Source organism: Geotrypetes seraphini, chromosome 4 (genome assembly GCF_902459505.1).
Source record: "Geotrypetes seraphini chromosome 4, aGeoSer1.1, whole genome shotgun sequence".
NCBI classification, from domain to species: Eukaryota; Metazoa; Chordata; class Amphibia; order Gymnophiona; family Dermophiidae; genus Geotrypetes; species Geotrypetes seraphini.
In genome coordinates, this window is record NC_047087.1 from 136,655,645 (window position 1) to 136,683,008 (window position 27,364).

The 27,364-nt window shown below is 43.1% G+C and overlaps 1 protein-coding gene across 2 annotated transcripts in view; it reads left to right on the plus strand.

The window, feature by feature from the left end:
* PDXK (pyridoxal kinase) overlaps window positions 1–27,364 on the plus strand; it is a 266,020-nt gene that overhangs the window by 232,387 nt on the left and 6,269 nt on the right. For both annotated transcript variants that reach the window (XM_033943087.1, XM_033943088.1), the window contains exon 10: window positions 9,839–9,905. In XM_033943087.1, the coding sequence (XP_033798978.1) occupies window positions 9,839–9,905 (67 nt within the window). The remainder of the gene's footprint in view (window positions 1–9,838; window positions 9,906–27,364) is intronic.

Genomic DNA, 27,364 nt, shown 5'->3' on the forward strand with positions numbered 1-27,364 from the left:
AACCACCAGATAACTTAGCACGCCAAAAACAGATTCAAAAAGTGATCATGTGGATAGAATGGCACTATAGTCACCAACATTGCTTCATGAGCAGAGTGAGACAAAAACTTAGCTGCCAATGGAGTCCAGACTCTCTCCAAAGCACTCACAAACTGTGCTCCAACACCCAGATGTCAAAGCCAGTTGACCCGACGGTGAAATCTCTGTTCGCCTCGCTGCGTCAGGGGATTAAATCCAACTGCATCACAGACAAGTCAGGACCCTTCGTACAGGACACTCTCCAATTCCACACATGAATCACTTCTGAATATAACACCAGAAGTGATTCATATGTGGAATTGGAGAGTGTCCTGCACAAAGGGTCCTGACTTGTTGTCTATGATGCAGTTGGATTTAAACCCCTGACGCAGCGAGGCGAAACTGAGATTTCCCCATCAGGTCAACTGGCTGCGGTGTCCGGGTGTTGGAGCACGGTTTCTGAGTGCTTTGGAGAGAGCCTGGACTCCATCAGCAGCTAAGTTTTTTTTGTCTCATTCTTCTCATGAAGCAATGTTGGTGACTATAGTGCCATTTATCCACATGATCACTTTTTGAATCTCTTTTTGGCGTGCTAAGTTATCTGGTGGTTCTCTACGGGCTGCTACAGTGCCTTTTTGTCATCAGTATTTATATTTCACATGTGCAAGTGGTTATTTATGAGAAGTGGAGTTTTTTGCCATATGAAGCATAACTGAGGCTTTTACTCCACTTCTTTTCTTACAAATTATCCAAAATACTGCTGTCAAACTCATTTATAAAGGTATAAAGGTAAAAAATATGATCATGTTACTCCCTTTCTTATTATATCTCATTGGATCCCCATTAATCATCGTATTACTTATAAAATTGTATTACTAACATTCAAAACTCTTGATACTAACGAACCTCAATTCATTAATAAAGTACTTATTCCATATAGTGCATCACGCTCTCTTCGATCAACTAACCAAAAACTCTTAACGATTCTCTCCTTAAAAATTATTGGAACCCGTCGACAGGATATGTTCTCGGTATCAGCACCACAACTCTGGAATTCTTTACCTCTACAATTAAGAGATGAAAATAACCTAAACGATTTTAAAAAGAATTTAAAAAGCTTTTTATTTAAAGACGCTTTCAACTTATAAATTGCTATTGAGCTCTTCTTTCTCTTGCTTTCTTCCCTACTTTTCCCTTTTTATGTTTATCTTTCCTTTTCTCACTATATAACTAAATTAGTTCATCAGTTATATTCATTATGTAAATATATATATATTTTTTAATTGTATTTATTGTGTAAATTGCCAGTTTTTATTTAATATCCAGTATGTCGTTTTTATTTTAATAGTATGTTTAATTATATGTTACTTTCATATATTGTAACTCGCTTAGAAACAATTTTAATTAAGCGATTAATCAAATATAAATAAAACTTAAACTTTAAACTTTTCCATTTGTAACTGAGTGAATGAAGTGTGTATGTCCTGGTGAGGCCTTGCAGTGTTTTAGAGTCCCCAGTTTGTTCCTTATAGGGTATTGATTGAGTTGGAAAAAAATGTTTGTACGTGCCCTTTTCCTGAGTTGAGTGTGTAGTTGTATCAATATTTAAACCCCATGTCAACATGTTTATTTTTTAAATACCGGCTGTGATATTTAAATATATTACATATTTTCAGCACCACTATCTATAAAGCATGCAGTGCTGAATATTGTGGAGAACACTGTCCAGCACCAGTGATACCCAGCCTCTATCCATATAGCTATACAGTTTATAGTTGTATAGCCTTTTTGCTGTCCTAAATTAAATCACATAGCTGTTAATGTTGGGATTCCAGGGTTCTGCCCTCTCCTGGTTTTCTTCCTATTGCTCCTATCGCACCTTCAGTGTATGCAATGGTGGTTCCTCCTCCACAGCTTTCCCACTATTGATTGGTGTACCTCAGGGTTCTGTCCTGGGACTACTCTTTCTCAATCTACACTTGCTCACTTGGAGCACTGATCTTGTCCCACGGCTTCCAGTATCACCTCTTTGCTGACGATTCCCAGATCTACCTCTCTAGCCAAATATCTCTACTGAAACTCAGACCAGAGTCTCAGCCTGCCAGTCCGACAATGCCACCTGGATGTCTCGCCGCCATCTAAAATTGAATATGGCTAAAACAGAGCTGCTCATTTTCTCATTTACACTTTGTCCCACCCTCCCCCCAAACCTATGGGTCTCCCCTACCACCCCTAAGTCCCCCCCCCCTTAGGGGCCTTAGGTATTTGGCCAATCAGAGTCTTAGGCCTCTCCTAGGGAATCCCAGGATGCATTGGGAAGGAAGCTTAAGACTTCTGGGGGGTGACGGCAGGAGGGAGTAGTCATCCCTCCTGCCAGTGGATTTCTCGGGGGGGGGGGGGGGTGCGTTAACAGTCCCGGAAGGAGAGAGTGGGCATCTCTCCTGCTAGGGGACTTTGCGGGGTGGGGGGGATCCTTGCCACAGCCACTCAGCTGACCATGTCAGGGGAATTCACTTGCTGCAATCAGTTGATTGCAAGGGATCAGGCAAGATTCTCTAATGGGTGCTGGTTAGAGAATTGGGGAGGTATGGCCCAAAAATGGGGGTCTCATCTTATATTTGGGTCAGCACCCACCCCCCGCTGGCCTGCCGTATAACCTGGTGGGCCGAGACAGGAAGGATCCCTCTCATCTCCTGACCTGGTCAACTCTGACAATTTTTTAACCTTCCTCCCGCCTCCCCTTGCATACCTTTTTGAATCCCTGGTGGTCCAGCGGTATACCTGGCAGGAGCAAGCTTTCTGCGCTCCTGCCCCATGCTGAGCCCCTCTGAAGGGCTGCTGTGAGTTCTTGTGGTCCAGCGGTTTACTAGGCAGGAGTGAGCTTTTTGTGTTCCTTCCTGGTCTGAGCTGCTCGCCAAATGGCTGCCACCAGTTCTTGCAGGACTCGATCATGTTGAGTCATTTATAAAATAAAGCAACTGAGCACCAAGGGTCACCTTCACTGTTGTTTTTACAGTCTGTCTTCACCACTTCTTCTGGGAGACTGTTCCATGCATCTACCACCCTTTCTGTAGAAAAGTATTTCCTTAGATTACTTCTGAGTCTATCACCTCTTAACTTCATTCTATGGTCTCTCATTCCAGAGCTTCCTTTCAAATGAAAGAGACTCAACTCATGCACATTTAAGCCACATAGGTATTTAAACGTCTCTATCATATCTCCCCTCACCTGCCTTTTCTCTAAAGTATACACATTGAGATTTTTAAGTCTTTCCCCATATGCCTTATGACGAAGACCACACACAATTTTAGTAGCCTTCCTCTGGACCGACTCCATCCTTTTTATATCTTTTTGAAGGTGCGGCCTCTAGAATTGTATACAATATTCTAAATGAGGTCTCATCAGAGTCTTATACAGAGGTATCAATACCTCCTTTTTCCTACTGGCCATACCTCTTCCTATGAACCCTAGCATCCTTCTAGCTTTCTCCTTCACCTTTTCAACCTGTTTGGCCACCTTAAGATCATCACATATAATCACACCCAAGTTCCATTCTTCTGTCGTGCACATAAGTTCCTCATCCCCTAAACTGTACCATTCCTTCGGGTTTTTGCAGCCCAAATGTATGACCTTGCATTTCTTAGCATTAAATTTTAGCTGCCAAATTTCAGACCATTTTTCAATCTTTGCTAGGTCTTTCTTCATGTTATTCACACCATCCGGGGTGTCTACTCTATTGCAGATTTTGGTATCATCCGCAAAGAAGCAAATCTTACCTGACAGCCCTTCAGCAATATCACTTATAAAAATGTTAAAAAGAACAGGCTCAAGAACAGAACCTTGAGGCACATCACTGGTAACATCCCTTTCGGAGCAATCTCCATTGACCACTACCCTCTGTCGTCTTCCATTTATCCAGTTCCTGACCCAGCCTGTCACTTAGGGCCCATCCCAAGAGCACTTAGTTTATTTATTAGACATCTGTGTAGAACACTGGCAAAGGCTTTGCTAAAATCTAAATACGCCATATCTAGTGCACTCCCTCTACCCAATTCTCTGGTTTCCCAGTCAAAGAAATTGATCAGATTGGTCTGACAAGACCTACGTCGTCTCGTGAATCCATGTTGCCTCTGGGTTAGAAGGAAAGATTTGCATTTGTGTGGATGATACCTTTTTTTAATCTTTATTTTCATTTTATCCTTTTGACAAAATATTAGTCAAAAACAAGCAATAATACAATACCAGATTTAACATCTTTGAATAACAAAAAATGTATGGCAAAACAAATTACATCAAATAAAACAATTGTATGAGGAAATACCCTTCCATATATTCAAATGTACGAAATTAAATCCATAAATCAAATATACTGGTTTGTATAGTTAGGGGGGAGAAAGCTGTAAATTCACAGAACTTTACTGATTGAAATATACAAAGGAAAATAAAGAAGTAGCTGATTGGGCTCTAGAATTATACCTTACTGAGCAGGTTTGAGGTAGGGAATCTGTCAGGAATACTAAATTTGCTCTTTAGCAGAAATAAATTTTGTCAGCTGCTGAGATTCGAAAAAGACATATCTATTCCCTTGATAGACCATCACACATTTACAGGGGTATCTCAGAATGAATGTCACACCCAGCTCTAATACCTGGGGTCGCAATATGAGGAACTGTTTCCTTCTCTTTTGGCTAGATCGTGACACATCTGGATACATTCTTACTAATTTGGACATAAATGGAATGTCCTTAAATTTGAAAAACAACTTGAGCATCCATTCTCTGTCCGAGTCAGTTGCAAATTGTACAAGCAGCGTAGCAGTTGCAGGCGCCTCATTATCGGATCTCTCTAGGAAATTTGTCAAATCCAAACTGTCAGCAGATAAATTCTGCTGGTTTGGGTTCTGGATTGCTGATCTAGTTGGCAAATAGATTTTTGAGAGAGGTGGATAAGACGTTTCAGGAACTTTCAAAACTTCTCTCAGATATTTCTTAAATGTATCTTGCACTGGTGTAAGTGGTAATTATGGAAAATTTGTAATACGAAGATTACATCTCCTGGTCATGTTCTCCAGCATTTCCACCTTAAAATTAAGATTTCCACTGTCCCTTACCCACACTGAGGCTTGGAACTCTGCAGTTTTTATTCTGGTCTCATGTCCATCTACTTTATTTTCCAAGCTAGATAATCTATTTTTCAACTTCAAATTTTCTGAAACAACAGTGGTGTAACGTGCTGTAAGTTGCTGCATTTGGGTCCCCAAAGAGAGTTGCAAATTAGATATTGCTTCCCAAAGGGTTTCCATATTAAAGACCTTGGGTCTTTGCATAGGTGCAAGTTCTAAACCCAAACCCTCTGATGAAATTAAAGTACCTGCAGCCTCAGCCAAAGATGAATTCAGCTTAAGGAAATCCTGAGGGATCCACTGCTTCAACTCCTCTGAGTGCTGAATTAGCTTCACTACTCCCCCTGCTGAGTCGATTCCCACACTCAGCTGGCCAGGAGAGAGAACACTCCTGGATGCACCTTCCTCCAACTGCTGCTCTAACGCCCCAGGGCGACTCGGAGGACTCCGCTCCTCCGGAGATAAAGATGTTGCCTCGAGGGAGAGTGCTGATGCTTCAGCTTGCATGCCTCTCACAGCTGAGGAAAACTCTGGCTCACTCATCAGGCCCCATGCTGTAGAAAGGCATCCATCGGGCCTGCTGCCACCAAAGATTCATCTGGGAGAACCCGGAGCTTAGAATTGCGTTTGACCATCGATGAGTTAAAACGCAGCCCCCAGGCACATCCATGGCGTCTTAACTCCAACGACCAGCCGCCATCTTGGTTAAGCCATTCCCCCCTTCTTTTGTGGATGATACTAAGATTTGTAATAGAATAGATATCAAGGAGGGAGTAGAAAACATGAAAAAGGATCTGCAAAGGTTAGAGGAATATCTGGCAACCAAAATTCAATGCAAAGAAATACAGAGTAATTCATTTGGGGATTAGAAATCAGAAGGAGCCTTATATGCTGGGAGGTGTGAGGCTGATATGCACAGATGGGGAAAGGGACTTTGGGTGATAGTGTCCAAGATCTAAAGGCAAAGAAACAGTGTGACAAGGCGGTGGCTATTGCCAGAAGAATGCTAGGCTGTATAGAGAGAGACATGACCAGTAGAAGAAAGAAAGTGTTGATACCCCTGTACAGGTCATTGGTGAGGCCTCATTTGGAGTATTGTGTTCAGTCTAGGAGACTGTATCTGGCAAAGGACATAAGAAGACTTGAAGTGGTCCAGAGAAAGGCGACGAAAATGATAGGAGGTTTGCACCAAAAGACATATAAGGAGAGACTGGAAGTCCTGAATATGTATACCCTAGAGAAAAGGAGGGACAGGGGAGATATGATTCAGGCGTTCAAATACTTGAAAGGTATTAACATAAAACAAAATCTTTTCCAGAGAAAGGAAAATGGTAAAACCAGAGGGCATAATTTGAGGTTGAGGGGTAGTAGACTGAAGAGTAATGTTAGGAACTTCTTTACAGAGAGGGTGGTTGATGCCTGGAATGCGCTCCTGAGGAAGGTGGTAGAGAGGAAAACAGTGAAAGAGGTCAAAAATGCATGGGATCTACACACAGGATCTCTAATCAGAAAATACTGGGTATATATTGAATAAATAAGCCAGTACTGGACAGACTTGCACAGTCTGTGTCCCATATATGGCTATTCAGTCGAGGATGGTCTGGGAAGGGCTTTGACAGCTGGGATGGTTTAGATGTACTGGAGTAAGTTTGATGGAAACTCCAATAGTTGGAACCTAAACACGGTACTGGGCAGAGCTCTGGGTTTTTGGTCCAGAAATATCTAAGAAAAAGGACAATTTAAATTAAATCATTAATTAATGGAGTGTTTATAGTTGAGCAGACTGGATGGACCATTTGGGTCTTTTATCTGTTGTCATTTACTATGTAAAACTGTTACGCAGAATTCCCCCAGGTATACATTGATTTAATCTACATGCTTTGAAAATCCAAAGGTCTGCAGTAGTGCTGCCCAATTTCCAATTCGACTTCGGGTGAATCAATTCGAATCGATTTGATTTTTTTTTTTAAATCGGCCTGACTGATTCGGTGACTGACCCTCCTCCCCGTGCCTTCCTTAAGCAAGAGCGGCAATGCTGCCTCTTGCTGGCCTACTGTTGCCGCTCCTGCTTTAGGGGGCGAGGGTCAGTCAGGAAGAGCTGCAGAAATTCTGGTTCTATCTTGTTCCATGCTTTGGTGTTCTTTGCTGCATCCTCCAGCTTCCCCCTGGCCTCCCGCTCTTATCGCAGACTGCAGAGAAGATCACTAGTGCTCTACGTGATTCTTGCAGGCTACCACCATCCTCAGAAGCACATTCCCTCTGACGCGGTCTCAGTCCTCCTTTGACGTCAGGGGAAGGATCGCATCAAAGGGAATGTGCTTCTAAGGAACATGCGATCCTCTCTGCAGGCTGCGGTAAGAGCGGGAGGCCCGGGGGGAAGCTGGAGGATCTGCAAAGAAGGGGGAGGGGAACATGCAGGCCTTCGGGGGCGGGCTAGTCCTTTGGGAGGAGCAGGCCTTCGAGGAAGGGGGGCCCTAGTCTAGAAGTACACAAAGGTAGGGAAGGGAGAAGGGGTACTGCTGGACAGGGGGAGCAGGGAAGGGAGGAGAAAGGGTACTGCTGGATAGGAGGAGCAGGGAAGGGAAAAGGGGTACTGCTGGAAAGGAGGAGCAGGGAAGGGAAAAGGGATACTGCTGGACAGGGGGAGCAGGAAAGGGAGAAAGGGTACTGCTGGATAGGAGGAGCAGGGAAGGGAAAAGGGGTACTGCTGGACAGGAGGAGCAGGGAAGGGAAAAGGGATACTGCTGGACAGGGGGAGCAGGAAAGGGAAGGGGTACTGCTGGACATGAGGAGCAGGAAAGGGAGAAGGGGTACTTTTGGACAGGGGAGCAGGAAATGGAGAAGGGGAACTGCTGGACAGGGGTAGCAGAGAAGGGAAGGGAGAAGGGGTACTGCTGGACAGGGGGTCAGAAAAAGGAAGAGAGAAGAGGTGCTACTGGACCTGTCAGAAAGGGAGGGAAAGGAAAGGTGCTACACACTGGAGAGGGAGGGTAAGATGGTTCATGGGGAGAGAGCATGTTGAGTTGGGGGGTTGGAAGGAGGTATGCCACTTGAGGGAAGAGGCAAGGACAGAGAGAGAAAGCGTGCAGGAGGGAGAAAGTGTTGGACTCATGGAGAGGGCAAGATGTATGTGTAGGACAGAAAGGAGGGAAGAAGAAATGAGGGAGTTATGCTGGGTGAAAGGGTAGTTGAGAAAAGGAGCGATGGTGGATCTGGGGATGGTGGAGTCTATCGCTGCAGCTGTGTGGATGGAGATGAAAAAAGGGAAGATGCCAGACCTCCGGGGGAGGGAAGGGAAACAGAAGGGGAGGACAGAGATGGAATATGGATGGTTAGCACGGAGAAAGAAGAAAGAAGGAGACCCTGGAAAGTGAGTTATCAAAAGACAACCAGAGTCTGGGACCAACAATAATAATAATGTCCAGAAAACAAAAGGTGGAAAAAATAATTTTATTTTCTGTTTTGTAATTACAATATGTCAGATTTGAAATATGTATCTTACCAGAGCTGGTGTTAGACAGCAAACGTGTACTAGGATTTAACAGAGAGAGGAAAAGTCTTTTTTGCTTGTTTATTTTGTTTACACCACAGCGCCAGTGTGGGTAGGAGAGTGCAAAGAGGGTGAAGAGGATATAAAAGTGGTGAAGAGGCTATAAAGCAAACCCACCAGGATGTTTGGAAAAAAACGCCAACTTGGGCAGGAAAATCGAATCGAAAAATTGATTCAATAGGCTGATTCTAATCAAAACAAAATTTTTTTTCCTGAATCGGGCAGCACTAGTCTGCAGAGCTGCTGGTTTCTTTTTAATCACATACTTTGCAATGGAAATTATTATACCCAAGGGCCTGCAACCTGAGAGCCCATGCTAGAAATTGTCTACTCTTTACTAATGTAATTAATTAAGCTGCATGTGCATTAAGCTCATCTTAATGGTTTTTGTAAAATCTCAGTATTACTAAGTTCATTACTGTCTTTATGGCTTGATTTATGATGGACCAGTAAATTACTTTCCAAAACATACTGAGGAAGATATTCAGCACTATTTAGCTGTCGAGAAATGGCTTCTGGCTGGCTAAAATTCACATAGCCCTTATCTGCAATATTCTGTGGGAGATGGACGACTATCTCCCACTGAATATCTGACTTAGCAGATTGGCTGATGTTCGACAATGTCACATGATATAACTGATCACTGGCGATATTCAGCAGCTCACCGGCTAAGTTTGCTGAATAGATAGAGCTGCCTAAAAAGTAGTCTGTCTTTGGCCATTGAGAATTAGCTGGCTAGCCTCTGAATACTGACCTAGTGGCTACGTCTCGGCCAGCCAAAAGTAGACCGGAAATTCAATGCCAGATATGGTGCTGGAATTGAATTTCTGGGTTCATGGTGGACCACAGGAAATCACTAGCAATGTCCCACGGTCTGAATATCTGGGGAACTGTCTGAAAAATGAATTGGTTTTTCATCCAAGATCCAGTTAAAGTGAAAAATCATTTTTTTAAATTTTAGTTGGATTTTGGATATTGAGAAAGTAATTCCAGTCTGAGAATAAATGACGAGATAGGGGTTATGATAGTAATTTCAACTATATGTAGATGTGAAACTCCTCTTACACTCTGATAGAGTATGTAATAGCTGGTGTTGGTGAGCTGGTGTGTGAGAAACAATAATGCGTGGCTTCTCTCCTGGATTGCAGATGGCCTGTGAGAAGACTGTATCTGCTACGCAGCTTGTTCTTCAGAGGACAATTCAAAGTGCAAAAGGTAATGTGTGATAAGAGCCCTCTGCACACAGCTGCCCCATGGCTGCATGATTTACATTAATGATTACACTCTACGATAAACTTTGGAATGATGACAAGAACTTTGAAACTCTGAAATTATTAACTGGGAGCTCATATACAAAAACATGACTACAAATGTGCACTAATTTTAGTGCACATTTCCTAAAACATGCAATTTGAAACAGATTTTTAAAAATGGAATTTAAAACAAAAATGTATGTGTGAGCATGATTGTATCTATAAAACCTGACCAGGTACCTCAGCCAGACATTCTGTTTGGGTCAGGCTTTTCTAGTAGCATTTCCATTATTATATACTGCTTCTTATTGTTCAACTATAATAAAACGCTAAGCGTGCATGCGCACTTACGATGCAGTGATCCTTGCCGCCGTGATGTGTGCTTCCATGCCGCACATGCGCACTGCCTGCTTTCTGCCCTGATCTGCGCTGTCGCTGCCGGGATACCTCTTCTCACCCCCAGACCAGCAAACGCAGCAGCCGCAGTTTCATCTTGCAGCCACGGGTCATTTGCTAGGCTGGTCCACTTCGATAATGCGAGGTGGGCCAGCCTAGCAGAAGCCCCGAGACTGCCCAGGCTAGTGGATTCTGGATAGGGGGAGCAGGGAAGGGGTGCTGCTGGACAGGTATTGATGGACAGGGGGAGCAGGGAAGAGGTGCTGCTGGACAGGAGGGAGGTAAAAGGAAGGGAGAAGGGTTGCTGCTGGACAGGGGGAGCAGTGAAGGGGTGCTGCTGGACACGGGGGAGGTAAATGGAAGGGAGAAGGGCTACTGCTGGATAGGGAGAGCAGGCAAGGGGTGGTGGACAGCTGAGGAAAGAGACAGAAAGAAAGAAAAACAGACAGACAGACAGTTGTCAAGGAGAGAGAGAAAGAAAGAAAGCAAGACAGACACACACATCTATTCTAGAACCTGTTAATGTAACGGGCTTAAAGACTAGTCATTACATAATCTGTTTGGGAAAAGCACTTTTTATGCATCACTTACTGTATGTACAGTTTTCCTACTTTCTATTACTGTTGTCATATCCTTCTGCAGATTCTTCTCATTTTGGTATGCTTATGCTCGCTGTTCCTCTATCATGCTGGTTACCTGTCTGGCTGATGGTTCTTCTCTCAGCTGTTTTCACAGACCTTATGAACCAATAAAGGAGGCATAAATATGCAGGAAAGTTGTATATAGAGAAAGGGCTCCACAGTGGTGCTAATTTTGCTGCTGTAAGTTTCTTTCCCAATAGAGGTGTCTTGAAGATCTGTGAGTTTTAGCCAAAGAATTATATTTGAGAGTTTTTAAATTTACGTATTATTGACTTGGTCCTTTATTTGGGTTGTATGTAGTTATTGTGCATGTAGTTTCTTTTGTAAAATAGCTCAGCTTTTTTCCAGATATACTGTCTATAAATTTGTATTAAAAAAGAAGAGATGCCCCTAAATACTAGAGTTGAGTCTTAAATCGCATCTCTCAAGTCTGGCTAGGATCTCTCAAGATGGAAAAGATTTTTCTTTCTCTGTAGACCAACAGGAGAGAAGCAGACACACTTGATTGGAGAAGTCTTTTTCAGACTGAAACTGATTTTGCTATCATCTAACTATGTAAATCTTTGACTTACTAGGCATAGGCAGGCTTTCCTGCCCTTGATGCATCTCTCCCTGTTGTTTCAGGTTTTTTTCTTTTCTACTTCTAAACAGTTGCAGCTCTTCTATCTCCCAGCACACTTTTATTTTATTTTTTTTAATGCAGCTCCCAACCTTCTGCCCTCCCAAAAACCTCCCCAAAAAATAGTTCTTACTTAGCTTCACACCACACTACAGGAAGCCACCTATCATCTTATCCATTCCATATATGACACCTTCTCAAGAATGACTAGTGTGGCTAAAAGCTTCTGATCTCAAAGGTTGTCTAGCTAATGTCCCCTGTTGGAGGACAGTCTCTTCACTATGTTGCAAATCAAGATGTTCCTTGATTCTATACAACCTCAAGAATAAAATATCCAATACAGAAAACCTATATGGCTGCATACCACAGGCCTTATCAGCGGGTTTTTTAAAAAATCAATTCTTTCCAAAAAGATATTTCACATCTTATATTAGGTCAATCACTCAGTGTCATAATCATCAATCCTATCCTCCAAAGCAGAGGTCCAGAGAGAAGAAGAAGACTTCCAGTACACAACTTGCCTCTCTCAAAAGCAGTCATGTTTTTTGACATGTTGCCAGTGGGCGGGAGGCTCAACCACTTTGTGCCAGCCTGGCAAGTAATAACTTCCAAGCAGAGGGGTTCAAAGCATCATACCATCTGAATGTCACATCTTATCCTCCCCACTCACCATCCTCAAGAGCTCCCTGTGAAAAACATTTCCATGCTAGCTGCAAAACTCAACATAATGCTTCACAACAATGTGGTAGAAGTGATATCCCTTCAACAACAGGGAACAGTTTTCTACTTCAGTTTCTTCCTCATCCCCAAGAAGACAGGGGGTCTCAGACCAATTCTCAACTTCAAAGCAAAGTTTGGAGTGATCACTCTTGCCAAGATCCTTCCACTCTTTGACACCGACTGATAAGCATACACTTGCCTCTGCTCCCATCCTAATCAGAGAATGTTTCTCAGATTCATGTTCACAAATCATCACTATTACTACAAGGTTCCAGCCTCATTCCCACCAAAATTCAAATTTGTGACTAACAGACTTTCCTGCCTCAATTTCCTGCTGAAATCACCTTAAACCCCAGCCAATCAGGTTTGAGGACTCACTATATATAAAGACGAACTGCCAACCTGATCTCTGTAAACATGGTGGTTGTGCTTCTAAATATATTCAAAAACTTTAGATGTAGAGTGAAAAAATCTCTCTTATTAGGGTATCGAAAGAGCAGTAAGTAAATATAGCAATTTGAGCAGGACTATCATTTTTACCATTTGGACTCTGCCTAACCAAGTAATTTGTAGATTCTTCCCACAAGTCATTCCACAATGATTTCAAAAGGGTAGAATTAACCTCATATAAGACCCTTCTGTCTATCTGATTTTACCTTGTTAGTTTTGAACCTCAATGCTTTCCCATTGTCAGCAAAGGCGGGCACTATTCCAGGAAGTGACTCCTCTGATTAAGGAATTTATTGTCAGCAAACAATAGTATCTTACTTAGTAGTCCTCGGCTATATATACCCTGGATATCAGCCCTCCTCCAAATGCTCAGGACAAACAAGTGGGGACAATGCAAAGCCTTGTCTCGTTCCTCTAGCTAACTCAAATCTATCAAAGTTTTCCCCATTAGTTTGAAAGCTAGCCAGTGGCTTTGTATGTATGATTTTTGCTCATACTATGAATTTCCCAGTGATCCCCCACCTTCAAAAGAGTCCTCAACAGATAGGGCCATAAAACCCTATTGAAGACTTTACTGCCTTAATCCCTAGTATCAATGCTGGGACATTGGTTTGTTTAGCAGTGTTTATAATATACAACACTTCTAATATTATCAAATGTTTGGCAACCCATAATGAAGTCCTTTTGGTCACCATGTATCAATTTGTTCATGTAAGTCTGTAAGCATTTAGCCATTTTTTAGTGAAGATTTTATAATCCATCCCTAATAGCGATATGGGTAAGACCTGCACAAAATGGAGTCTTTACTTGGTTTTAAAATGAGGGTGACATCTGCCAAACACCATGAGTAGAGAAATTCATTTTCTTCCTCCAAGCTGTTGAACATGTTCATTAGGAGTTTTACCAATCATTTCCTGAAGCATTTGTATAACTTATTGATGTATCTGTCTAAGCCAGGGGCCTTGCTATGAGGCAGTGATTTAATAGTCCATAAAGTCTCAAGTCTCTTCAACATATTTATCAATGACCTGGAAAAGGAGGCAAAGTGCGAGGTTATAAAATTTGCAGACGATACCAAACTGTGCGGTAGAGTTAGGTCCAGGGAGGAGTGTGAGGACCTGCAAAGGGACCTGGACAAGCTGGAAGACTGGGCAAACAAATGGCAAATGCGCTTTAACGTGGAAAAATGCAAGGTCATGCATATAGGGAAAAAGAACCCGTTGTTCAACTACAAATTGGGGGGAGCATTGTTGGGAGACAGCAGACTTGAGAGAGACTTGGGTGTGCTGGTGGATGCATCACTGAAGCCATCTGCACAGTGCGCAGCAGCCTCGAAAAAAGCCAACAGGATGCTGTGCATCATAAAGAGGGGCATAACAACCAGGACACGGGAAGTCATCATGCCATTGTATCGAGCGATGGTGCGTCCACATCTGGAATACTGCATTCAGTATTGGTCGCCACACCTCAAGAAGGACATGGCGGTACTTGAGAGAGTCCAAAGGAGAGCAACGAAACTGGTAAAAGGGCTGGAACACTGCCCATACGCCGAGAGGTTGGATAGGCTGGGGCTCTTCTCTCTGGAAAAAAGGAGGCTCAGGGGAGATATGATAGAGACCTTCAAGATCATGAGGGGCATAGAGAGGGTGGATAGGGACAGATTCTTCAGACTGAAGGGGACAACAAGTATGAGGGGGCATTCGGAGAAACTGAAGGGAGATAGGTTCAAAACAAATGCAAGGAAGTTTTTTTTCACCCAAAGGGTCGTGGACACTTGGAATGCGCTACCGGAGGAAGTGATCAGGCAGAGTACGGTACAGGGATTCAAACAGGGATTGGACGGATTCCTGAGGGATAAAGGGATCGTGGGATACTGAGAGAGGTGCTGGGATGTAACACAGGTATAGAAAGCTAACCAGGTAATAAGTATAGAAACCCAACAGGTCGTGCATGTGCAAGACCGGAGGGTTAGGACTACGATGGGAAGATAGGACTTCAATGAGAAACCAAGGTGGCAAGGGAGCCCCTTCTGGTGATTCAGACAGGTCGTGACCTGTTTGGGCCGCCGCGGGAGCGGATTGCCGGGCAGGATGGACCTATGTTCTGACCCGGCGGAGGCACTGCTTATGTTCTTTTGTTCTTAAGCTCTGTTATTGGAACTGACAGTTGTTTAGCTTCCCCTAGGGACAATCTCAGGAGATCCACCTACTCCAGATAGTCATCAATGTCCTTCTCCTCTACTGCAGCCTCAGATGTATATAGGGTATGATAGGACTGGTAAAGATTTTTCCATTGGGGTCCTTGTACTCTTGACCCCCTTGGTCCTTTATCATTGCAATATAGTTTCCAAGCTTCTTCAATTTCAATTTATGTTCTGGAAATCTGCCTGTTTTATTTCTGGTTTCAATGTGCTCCTGATGAAGTACCTGCAATTTTTCATTAATATCAACTAATTTCAGTTCTTTCAGCTCTTATGTATTTTGTCCAGCTGGGAAAGCCCACTAGTAGCATGTTGCAGTAATCTAAGCGGGATAATATAAATGCATATGGTTTCTGAGAAGTATATACAGATACACTTTAGCTGGCAGAGGTAGTAAAAAGATGATGAAACTAGGCGGTGAACGTTGTCATTGGCTATAAGGATGTAATTTCCCAAGGAGAGAGATGGACGGGGATATGTGCAAGTATCTTTGTGTATCCAGAGAAGTTCAGTTTTTGACGCGTTTAGCTGTAGTTTATTTACAGTCATCCAGTTCTTTATTTCCGTTAAGCAGCAGTGAAGTTTTTCGATTTGTGAGTCTTGGTGTTGACCTAGGGAGAGGTAGAGCTGTATATTGTCCGCGAATGAGTGAATTCTGATTTGGTATTTTTCTGTAATGTTGAGTACTGGTCTGGCATAAAGGTTGAAGATGAGTGGTGATAATAAGGCACCCTGGGGCACTCCGTAGCGGAGTAGTTTTGGTTCAAATAAGGAAGGTCCTAATAGTACTCATCAGCTCAAATCTGATCACGTTATGATCACCATTTCCTAGCGGACCCAACACAGTTACGTCCTGTACTATGCCCTACATTCCACTAAGGATTAAATCTAAAATAGCTCCCCCTCTCTTTGGTTCCTGGACCAGTTTTTCCAGGAAGCAGTCATATATGAGGTCTAGAAATTTTACCTCCCTAGCACACCCTGATGTAATATTTATCCAGGCAATGTTGGGGCAATTGAAATCACTCACAGCATATAGGAGCACACTTGTTAGATCATATACACTATATCAAAAAATGTGCTTACACTAGTTTGGGAAGGCTGAGTTCCACTACTACAACTTCAGCCTAACCCAAACCCTGATGGAATGCTATCAGAGCCTGTACTTAAATATTTCAAACAGGAAAGTCTATTACACAAAATCAGAACTTAGCTGTAGAGTCCCAGTTTTAATGCAGCACCGGCACTGAAAAAATGGTGAATTCCACAGTTAGCATCTACTATCAGTCCATAGCTCTGTTTTTTGACTGCTGGCGAACCCGGAGACTTGCAGATTGCTTCACCCAACAAAGAAATCTGTTTCACATTTGTCGCTGTGTCAGGGGTGACTCCAGAGTTCTGTAACAAACTCCTGTAAATAAATTTTCAGTAGACTGTGTCAGCCTAGCATTGCTAGCAATCAGCATTTTCGGTTAGCCTAACCAATGTCAGCAAAGGCCTATGGGAGATCATATCATTCATGTCTGACCTTAGGGAATACAATCTATAATTGGCTAAACTGGATAAATTCTCAGGGGGACTGTTTAGCCTTGAAAAAATAGAAATATAGGCCTATTGGAAATATTAGCGGACATCAGTATGAGCTCTTGGAATGTAAACGGGGGGTTTTCTGAGCTCAGGCAGCAACTCATGGGTGACCAGCACCAGACAAAAGTCTAAATAGGCACTGCCTCATACATCATCTGGTCCAGAGTGTGCAAACCATGCAATAAGGAAGGTGCTAGAAAAATCAAGGTTAAACAGTCACACCTGAGAAATTTAACTTTAAGACTATGTAAACTCCCAAGATTCTACTTTGCGAATGTAATGGAGTGCAAAATATAATAAAGTGCAAAGTGCTATAGATAATCCAAACTAGAAAAATTGATAATAAATACACTAGAATAAAAGAACCCCTCGAAGTACATTACATTAGTGACTTCTATTCCGCCTGTACCTTGCAGTTCTAGGCGGATTACAAAAGAGCTGACTGGACATTTCCAGGAACGTTACAATTTTGTTGGTTACACATTGGGTAAAAATAGCTGGATAATTCCAGGAACGTTACAATTATTTTTGGTTACAAATGAAATAGGGTAGCTGGATTATTTCCGTAGCACTTGCGAATTAGATAGTAAGATGATTGGACATTTCTAGGCAATTACAAACAAGATAACAGTTAAGATAGCTGTACATTTCTAGGAGCATCACATTTTTGGGAACTGTATTCTTGGTAGATATTTTGAACTGTATTCTTGGTTGATAATTTGAGGAGGAAAATATTACCAAAGGAGTGGAGGCTTTGGGAGAGGAATTTTACCAGGGAGGGGAGGAAAGAGAGGGAGAGTTAAGGTATCTGGATAAATTTTTTGAATAACACTGTTTTGATTTCTTTTCGAAATGTTTTGAGGTCACTCGTAGTTGTCAACAGATTGGAGATGGAGTGGTCGATTTTCGCTGCTTGCGTTGCAAGGAGGTTGTCAAACATTTTCTTGCACTGAGTACCTTTGAGTGGAGGGTAGGCAAATGGGGTCAGGGTTCTTCTTTGTCTAATGGTGAGGATTTGATTTAGGCGGTTGTTTAGGTAGGAGGTGGCAGAGCCATTTAATGCTTTGAATAATAGACAGTAAAGTTTGAATTGAATTCGTGCTTGAATTGGTAAACAGTGAGAGTCTAGGTAGGCAGAAGTGATGTGGTCATATTTTCTCAGGGAGTAGATCAGTCTGAGAGCGGTGTTTTGTATAGTCTGAAGCTGTTTTAGCATGTTGGCAGGGCATGGCAGATAGAGGGAGTTGCAGTAGTCCAGTAGACCTAGGACTAGGGATTGGACAATGAGCCTATATTGCTCTATTTCAAAGAATTTTCTTATTTTACGTAGATTTCTCATAATTAAGAAAGCTTTCTGGGTTGTCTTATTGATTTGGGCCTGCATTGTGCAGCATCTGTCTATCGTTACTCCTAGGAGTTTAAGTTTGGGCTGTATTGGGTATTTGGTGGCCTTGATTTCCAATTCTGTGATGGTGGGGGTTTTGGCCTTTTCGAGCAGAAGGAATTTTGTTTTATATGAGTTTAGATTTAGTTTGTGGTCTGCCATCCATTTTTCCACTGCATCTAGTGTATTTTCCAGTTTTATTGTTGAGGTGGAGTCTGCTGAGTCGAAGGGGAGGAGTATGGTGATGTTGTCCGCGTAGCTGAAGGATGTAACATTTAAGTTGTCTAAAGTGGTTCCGAGGGAGGAGATAAAGAGGTTGAAGAGCGTAGGTGATAGTGGATATCCTTGTGGAACTCAGCAGGGGTTGGACCATGGATCAGAGTTGAGGTTGTTGGACTTTACTCTGTAAGTTCTAGATTTGAGGAATCCTTGGAACCAGTTGTATACCCTGCCTGCGATCCCTATGGCTTCAAGTATCTGTAGTGGTATGGAATGGTCGACCAGGTCAAATGCAGCAGAGAGATCAAGTTGAATTAGCAGCATTTTTTTGCCTTTGCTAAGGTGCTGTCGAGCTGTGTCTAGTAGAGTTACTAGTAGTGTCTCTGTGCTGTGGTTAGTTTGAAATCCTGATTGTAAGGGATGAAGTAGGTTGTGATCTTCCAGGTAGTTAGTGAGGAGTTGTGCAACTAGACCTTCTATTATTTTAACATATATAGGTATTGAGGTGATGGGTCTGTAGTTGGAGGGATTATCTATTGGGCTTTTGTGATCTTTCAAAATTGGGGTGATTATGATCTCTTCTAGGTCCTGTGGGAATTGGCCTTCTGCTAATGTGGTTTGAATCCATTGCATGAGGCTAGCTTTGAATTTGGTGGAGGCATTTGTCATCAGGTAGGTGGGGCAGTTGTTTAGGTCGCAAGATGCTTGGCTGTATTTCTTGTAGAGTCGATTCATTACAGACCAATATACTACTGGGAAGTTGGTCCAGCATCTGTCTGCAGCAGTGGCTTCTCCTATTGGTGGGTTTGTAGTTATCTCGTCGAGGTGGGTGTGTGAATTGTTGAAGGTGGTCTTAATCTTGGTGATCTTGTTTTTGAAGTGGTCTGCAAGTTGGATGGCTGTCGGTGGGTGGCTTCCTTGTGTAGCTAGGAAAGGTTTGGTATCAGTGAGGTTCTTTACTAGATTGAATAGCTTTTTTGTGTCTAGGGTTTCCGTGCCTACCATTTTGGAGTAGTAGGCTTTCCGTTTTTCCTTGAGTTTGATCTTATATTGTTTGATGAGGTTTCTCCAAGCTATTTTAGTGTGTTCTAGGTTCTTTTTTTTCCATTCTCTTTCTAGTTGTCTGCAGTGCTTTTTTAATTGGAGAAGTTCGGTGTCGAACCATTTGTCTGATGGTCTGCAGATTCTGAGTTTTGATTTTTCTGGAGCAAGCTCATTCAGGATGGTTTCACTTAAGGTTCACCATTGGGATATGAATTCGTTTGGGGCTACAGTATCGATTACGAGGTCTGCCTTATCCCAGAATATGGTGGGTTCAATTTTTTGGCGTGTTTTGAAGGGGATTTTAAGGGGATGATGTTTGTTGTTGCATTGTGCCCAGTTGATGTTAAAGGTGTATTTGTAGTAGTCTGACCAGAGGGAGGGGTGCCAAGCTCCGTTTGAGATGTGGATTTCAGGATTATGAGGGTGTTGGGTCATGTATGCTGCGATATCTAGTTGGTGGCCTTTTTTGTGTGTGGGTGTGTTAATAAATAAGTTGATAATATCACATAAACAGACTATAAATCTTAATAAATAAGTTGATGATATCATATAAACAAACTATAAGTACATGAACATTTGTATGTGTTATAATAATTCATGAATTACTCAGAATCGTTCCTAATGCTTCATGACAGTTCATCTATCTACAAGCAGTTCATAATGTCACTTCATTCGTGAAACATTCTGGTCAAGAATCACAAATCACCGTCTTGTTTCAAAACTACTGCCACTCGAGGAGTACTTAGCTAGTCCTGTTTGAAAGAAAGATACTGCCACTCGACAGCTCCGTTTTGTCATCTTCATCAGGAGTGGGAAGTACTTGAATTCCATTCGACAGAATACTGTTCAAAACTGTCGACTCTAAATTCCAGGGTGTGAAAAAATTAAAGCAATCGCAGCGTTTACATTCCAAGAGCTCATACTGATGTCCGCTAATATTTCCAAGAGGCTTATATTTCTATTTTTTCAAGGCTAAACAGTCCCTCTGATAATTTATACAGTTTAGCCAATTATAGTTTGTGTTGTATATTGGACGTATTGGCAACTGTTGTGTCCATAGGGTTATATTCTTTTTGACCTTAGGGAATGTCATTGCAACAACCTTAATTCAATCAGTGCTTAGAGAGGACCTGGCAGTAAAAAGGTTCTAAAGACAGCTAAGAGGTATTAAGAAGATGTGTTAATATCTGGTGCTTAAGATGGACAGCTTATGATGTACAATGGGTCCAGGTGCACAGATAACTAAGATTAATCAGAAACTATTGTCAGAGGCATACTGGAAAGTACATTTGATCCCAGTCTATTCTTCTCCAGTCTAGCACACCTCACTCACTTTCCTGATCAATGAAACTAACCATTGTTTCAGACAGTTTACAAAGGATGGGAATACTTAACTTCAATAGAGTCTATTGAAGTTCAATAGATTCTATTTGTTACAAAAAGCCCCCTCTCAACATCAACCCCCTTCTCTCTATTTGTGGAACCCAAAGCTTAGACCATCACCCCATCCCTCTTTTTCTCTCTCTTTGGCTTTCCCTGGAACTTCACGCTTCTCTGTCTCTCTTTTCCTCTGGACTGGAAACTGCTTTGCTCTCTCCTTAATTGTAATGCTTATGAATATTGTTTTCTGTAAGCCTATTTCTATAATATATTCTTTATGCGATCACTTCTGGCTGTGCTTGTTATTTGATTCTACTTCCTGGTGAATCTTCTGTGATGGTATTGAATCCGGGACCTGGCGTTTGTAAGGGCGCCTCACATATCCCCTCCAACCTTACATTTTGGGGGGGGTCAATCCTTACAGACTGCTCACAAAACAGGCTGCTCTATGAAAGTTTTGTGAGCAGTCTACTGAAAGTTTATTTACAGGAGTTTGTTACAGAACTTTGGAGTCACCCCTAACGCAACAACAAATGTGAAACAGAGATTTCTTTGTCAGGTGAAGCAATCTGTAACTCTGCGGGTTTACCAGCAGCCAAAGAGCAGAGCTATAGTGGACTGCTACCCTTTGAAATGAAACCATATAAATGCAAGGATATTTTCTAGTGTGGAGGGGTTGTTTTAAAGATCCATGAAGACCAAATGAGATCTTTTTTTCTCCACATATAATTTTTCATGGCTAGCATGCTATTTGAGCCTTTATATACATAAACATTTTAGGGTTGTTGGTAGTAGTAGCCTTCTCAAACTAGTGTCAGCACATTTTTTGATATAGGGCAATTGAAATCACCCATTATTATACTGTTGCCATTTTGCCATCTTTCCTAATCTCTGAAAACATTTCTTCATCTATCTGCTTATTTTGTCCTGGGGGACGGTAATATAAACTTACCTGTATATTCTTTCCCTTCACATATGGAATATCTATCCATGTGTATTCCACACAGCACAGTTACCGTAACAGGTGTTACCCAGGGACAGCAGGCTGCTATTCTCAACCTGTGGATGATGTCATCCACGGAGCCCGGATGTGGACAGCTTCGCAAGTAGACTTGCTTGTAGAACTTTAGAAAGTTTGCGATTGCCGCACTGCGCATGCACGAGTGCCTTCCCGCCCAGTGCAGGGCATGCATCTCCTCAGTTCAGACAGCTAACAGAGAAGCCAACCAGGGGAGGTGGATGGGTTGTGAGAATAGCTGCCTGCTGTCCCTGGATAACACCTGTTACGGTAAATAACTGTGTTTTATCCCAGGACAAGCAGGCAGCCTATTCTCAACATGTGGGTAATCTTCAAGCTAACTAGAATGGGATGATGGGAGTGTTGGCAATTCAGGAGAATAAATTTTGTAATACTGCCTGGCCGAAATGGCCATCACGTCGGGAAAAAGCATCCAGACATTAATGAGAAGTAAATGTATGAACCAAGGACCAAGTGGCAGCTTTGCAGATTTCCTCAATAGGAGTAGATCTAAGGAAAGCTACTGATGCCGCCATCGCTCTGACTTTGTGGGCTGTGACTCGACTCTGTAGATGTAGTCCAGCTTGACCATAGCAGAAAGAGATGCAAGCAGCTAACCAGTTGGAGATGAAGCGCTTAGAAATCGGATGTCCCAACTTGTTTGGATCAAAGGAGACGTGAGCAGACATGAGAGCAATGAGAAAAACCACTTTCCAAGTGAGATATTTGAGATGAGCCAAAGCCATTGGTTCAAAAGGAGGCTTCATCAATTGAGCAAGAACAACATTGAGATCCCAAACTGCTGGAGGCGGTTTGAGAGGTGGGTTGACATTGAAAGGACCTTTCATAAATCTGGAAACCACAGGATGAGCAGAGAGGGGTTTCCCTTCAATAGGCTGATGAAAAGCAGCAATTGCACTGAGATGGACTCGAATGGATGTGGATTTGAGGCCCGATTGTGATAAGTGAAACAGGTAATCCAAAACTGAAGACAAGGAGGTAGATTAGGGCTCCTTGTGATTAGGGCTCCTTGTGATGCACCAAGCAGGAAATCTAGTCCATTTCTGGTTGTAACATTGCCTAGTGGTAGGCTTTCTGGAAGCCTCTAGAATGTCCTGTACAGATTAAGAAAACTGTAAAGAGACAGTTAAGCTGAGAGGTACTAAGCTGTCAGGTGTAGAGACTGAAGGTTGGGATGAAGTAGAGACCCCTGACTCTGTGTAAGCAGAGAGGGAAATACTGATAGAAGTAGAGTCTCTCCGATGCTGAGTTGAAATAGAAGGGAGTACCAAGGTTGTCTCGGCCACCGAGGAGCTATGAGAATCATGGTGGCATGATCTTGTTTGAGTTTGACAAGAGTCTTGAGAATCAGAGGAAATGGAGGGAAGGCATAGAGAAACTGATTCGTCCATTCCAGAAGGAAAGCATCTGCCTCAAGGCGGAGAGGAGAGTGTATCCTGGAGCAGAACTGAGGCAGTTTGTTGTTGTGGGGAAATGCAAAGAGATCTATCTGAGGAGTTTCCCACTGAGAAAAAATGTGATGGAGAGGCGAGGAATTCAGTGTCTATTCATGAGGTTGCAGAAGACTCAATTTGTCCGCCAGACAGTTTTTTTCTCCTTGAATGTAGACTGCTTTCAGAAAGGTGTTGTGATGGATTGTCTAGTTCCACACCTTTTGAACTTCCTGACAAAGAAGGAGAGATCCTGTTCTGCCCTGCTTGTTGACATAGTACATGGCGACTTGGTTGTCTGTCTGAATGAGGACTACTTGATCGTGAAGAAGATGCTGAAAAGCTTTGAGAGCATTGAAGATCGCTCTGAGTTCCAACAGATTGATGTGGCACTGATGATCCATGCTGGACCAATGGCCTTGAGTACAGAGACCGTCGAGATGAGCTCACCAAGCTTAGGTCGAGGAATCTGTCATGAGGACCTTCTGATGAGGGGGCGTTTAAACAGTAAACCTCTGGAGAGATTGGAAGAGAGCATCCACCAGTGAAGAGACTGTCTCAACGAAGGAGTTACTGTAATATTTTGAGAGAGTGGGTCGCAAGCCTGCGCCCACTGAGATGCCAGGGTCCACTGAGGAATTCTGATGTGAAGTCTGGCAAAAGGAGTCACGTGAACTGTAGAGCTAGGAGAATCATCAAGTATCTTGCTGAAATTGTAGCCAAGGAAGACACTTTGTGGCAGAGATGAAGAAGAGCATCCTGACGTTGTTGAGGAAGGAATGCTCTGAGTTGGACAGTGTCCAGGACAGTTCCAATGAACTGTAAAGTCTGAGAGGGCTGTAGCTGGGACTTGGGCAAGTTGATTTCGAACCCCAACCTTTGTAGGAACCACGTAGTCCATTGGGTCGCTCCAATAACCCCTTGAGAGATTGAATCCTTGATGAGCCAGTCGTCCAGGTTCCGCAGAGCTGCTGCTACTACTACTAAGGACTTGGTGAACAATCTTGGAGATGAAGCCAGGTCGAAAGGTAGTACTCTGTATTGAAAATGCAGATTTCCCACCCGAAATCTGAGGAACTGTCGAGAGGCTGGATGAATGGGAATGTGAGTGTAAGCCTCTTTGAGATCTAGAGAACATAACCAATCGTTCTGATCTAGAAGGGGGGTATAATGATGCCAGAGACAGCATCTGAAATTTTTCTCTGAGAAGAAATTTGTTGAGGGCTCTGAGATCCAAAATAGGTCGCAGATCGCCTGTCTTCTAAGGAACTAGGAAATAATGGGAGTAAAACCCTCCCTGCTCTGCTGGTCCGGAGGAACCTCTTCGATGGCACGGAGACGAAGCAGAGCTTGAGCTTCCTGAAGAAGGGCGGTCTGGGATGGATTGGAAGGATACTCTCTTGGAGGCAGATCTGGAGAAACCTGGATAAAATGAAGAGAGTATCCTTCCCTGATGATGGACCGCATCCAGAGGTCTGATGTAATGATCTCCCAGCGTTGGTAAAAATGATGGAGACGACCTTTAATGGGAAGGGGAAAGGACAGAGGCAGAACAATGAAGGTTATGCTCTGTATTAGATCATCAAAAAGGTCTGAGAGGCCTTAGGCACAGCAGGAGGCTGAGGTTTCTGCTGCCTCTGTGGCTGTTGTTGTTGTTTCTTAGGAGGCGCTCTTGTATAAGGAGCTGCTCTCTGTGGAAAGTGCCTCTGGTAAGATGGAAGAGGTCTGAAGCCTTTAGAGGTAGAAGGCTTAGGACAAGTGATAGAAGCAAGCGATTTCTCAAGTTCAGAAAATCGTTTAGTAGCTGCCTCGATAGAGTCATCAAACAACTCATTGCCCTGACAAGGGATATTGGCCAGACGATCTTGAAGATTGGGGTCCATGTCTATAGTGTGGAGCCAGGCAAGCCTGCGCATTGAAACTGAAAAGGCAGCGACCCTCAGGGAAAGTTCAAATGCATCATAAGAAGATTGCAGGAGATGCATGCGGAGTTGAGACAGAGTGGTAATCACATGCTGAAACCCTGGAAAACGGTGTTGAAGAATAAGAAATAAGAAATGAAAACAAAATTGTAATTCAAAACTCTAGTTGCTATCAGAGAATTTTGATACAGACGGCGACCAAACTTGTCCATGGTCCTGCCCTCTCTTCCAGGAGGGACAATGGCATAAACTTTGGCAGGATTGGTCTTTTTCAGAGAATACTCCACAAGAAGGGACTGATGGGATAACTGAGATTTCTCAAAACCCTTGCAGTGGACCATCCAGTTTTCCTGGTACAGCAGGAATGGAATAAGGTGTCTCAAGATTTCTCTTGAAGGTTTGAGAAAGAAGTCTATTGATGAGCAATTTAAGAGACTCCGCAGGAGGACGAGACATACCCATTTCTTCTAAATATTCCTGAGAATATTTGGAATCAGAGTCCAAAGTAATACTGAGGTCCTTACTCATTTGACGTAGGAAAGAAGAAAAAGATATCTGCTCCAAGGAAGGTTGACCTCAAGGGGAAGAAGTTAACCTCGAGGTGCTTCGCAAGGCAGAGAACGAAGGTGAAACTTCTCTGGAGTACTGATACCTGAGGTCTGAATATGCAGGTATAGACGACTCACTGAGAGAATGGATAGAATCCCTCGCAGGAGAAGAAACATAGGTCTCTGGAGTTGTTGTCCTTGACTTTGGGGTTGGAGGCCTTGAAGAGTCTCGAGATCCGGAGAGATGAGGCCTGTCTCGAGAAGAGGATCTGTGCCTCATTGGATGCCTCGACTGATTTGGAGAACTGTGCCTCGAACCAGGTAGGTCTCGCTGAGAAGAAAGTCGAGGAGTCTTTGCCCTATGCCTCGGGAAGGGCAATGCCTTATATTTGGAGGGAGAACTGGAGGCTGGAGATCGAGACACCAAAAGGGATTGAACACCTGGTGTCGAGGTATCTCGAGGCACTGACAAGGACTCGGCTCCTTGAGTAGTGTGCTTATGCTCCAGAGACACTCACAAAGACTCAACTCCTTTCATAGAGTGTGTAGAATCCTCTTGAGGCACTCCCAAGGACTCGACTCCTTGTATAGAGTGAGGAGGATCAGCTTGAAGCACAGCCAAAGACTCGACTTCTTGTGATACTGCTAAGTGCTCAGGCAGGACTGCAGGAAGCAAAGTCAAGGTAAGAGTATGTTTGGCAAGCATATTACCAAACTGGTGATTCAAAATGATCATAGTGTCCAAATGTGATACCGAGACTTGAGAATCTGGTAGATTTGGTGTGGCTATAGTCTCCGAGGAAGAGGAGGAAGAATGACTCTTCGACTTGGAAACATGCTTCTTGGGCAGTTTGATAATCTCTGCTGGAACCTGACCTGAAGGAGGCAGCGAGGCAAGCGTCTCGTCTGGAGAAGACTTAGCAGATTTGCTCGAAGACGAGGACCCGCCGAATGAGGATGGCTTGATTAAAGTCGAAGCCGAGGTCGAGGTAGAAGACGGAATCCCTGTGAGCTTGACCGGATTCAAGGTCGAGACCAGGACAAGTGGATCCATACCTCCGAAGAGTTTTTCCACCTGAACTCTTTGACGTTTGCAGGCACGAGGTTGAAGGGTAGTGCAGCGGGCACACAACTCCGGACGATGCTCATGTCCCAAACACTGAATACACTATCTATGTGGGTCGGTGAGGGAGATTGCGTGCTGGCAACGGCTACACTTCTTGAAACCTGTGACCGGCCGGGACATAAGCGTAAAAATAGCTGTGACAGAAAAGAAAATCAAATTAAGGTTTTTTTTTGTTTTTTTGTATAAAACACACAAGAAAAACACAGCGACCCTGAAAAGAAATAAAACACGAGCTGCAGTGAGAGAAGGCACGATGTAGATACTGAGTCTAGCGTAGAGCGTTGAAATAGGACTTCTCGGCTCTGTGGAAAACTGAGAACTGAGGAGATGCGCGCCCTGCACTGGGCGGGAAAGCAGTCGCAGTAAGGCAGTACGGCACTCGCAGCACGGCAGTCACAAACTTTCTAAAGTTCTACAAGCAAGTTTGCTTGCGAAGCTGTCCACATCCGGGCTCCATGGATGACGTCACCCACATGTTGAGAATAGGCTGCCTGCTTGTCCTGGGATAATGCTAACTTTGTAATGCAGAATGTTTATTTTGTTTGCTTCAATTCCCTCTTTAACATATAGCACAACCCTCCCCTCCAATCTCATTTTAAATTCAGAAAATAGCCATGTGGATCTACAGGAAGGATAATTTGTTGTTGATGTGGCTTATACAGATTTATGATATTTGTACTCCAGTTATGAAAAACATTATCTTTATCTCCATAAAT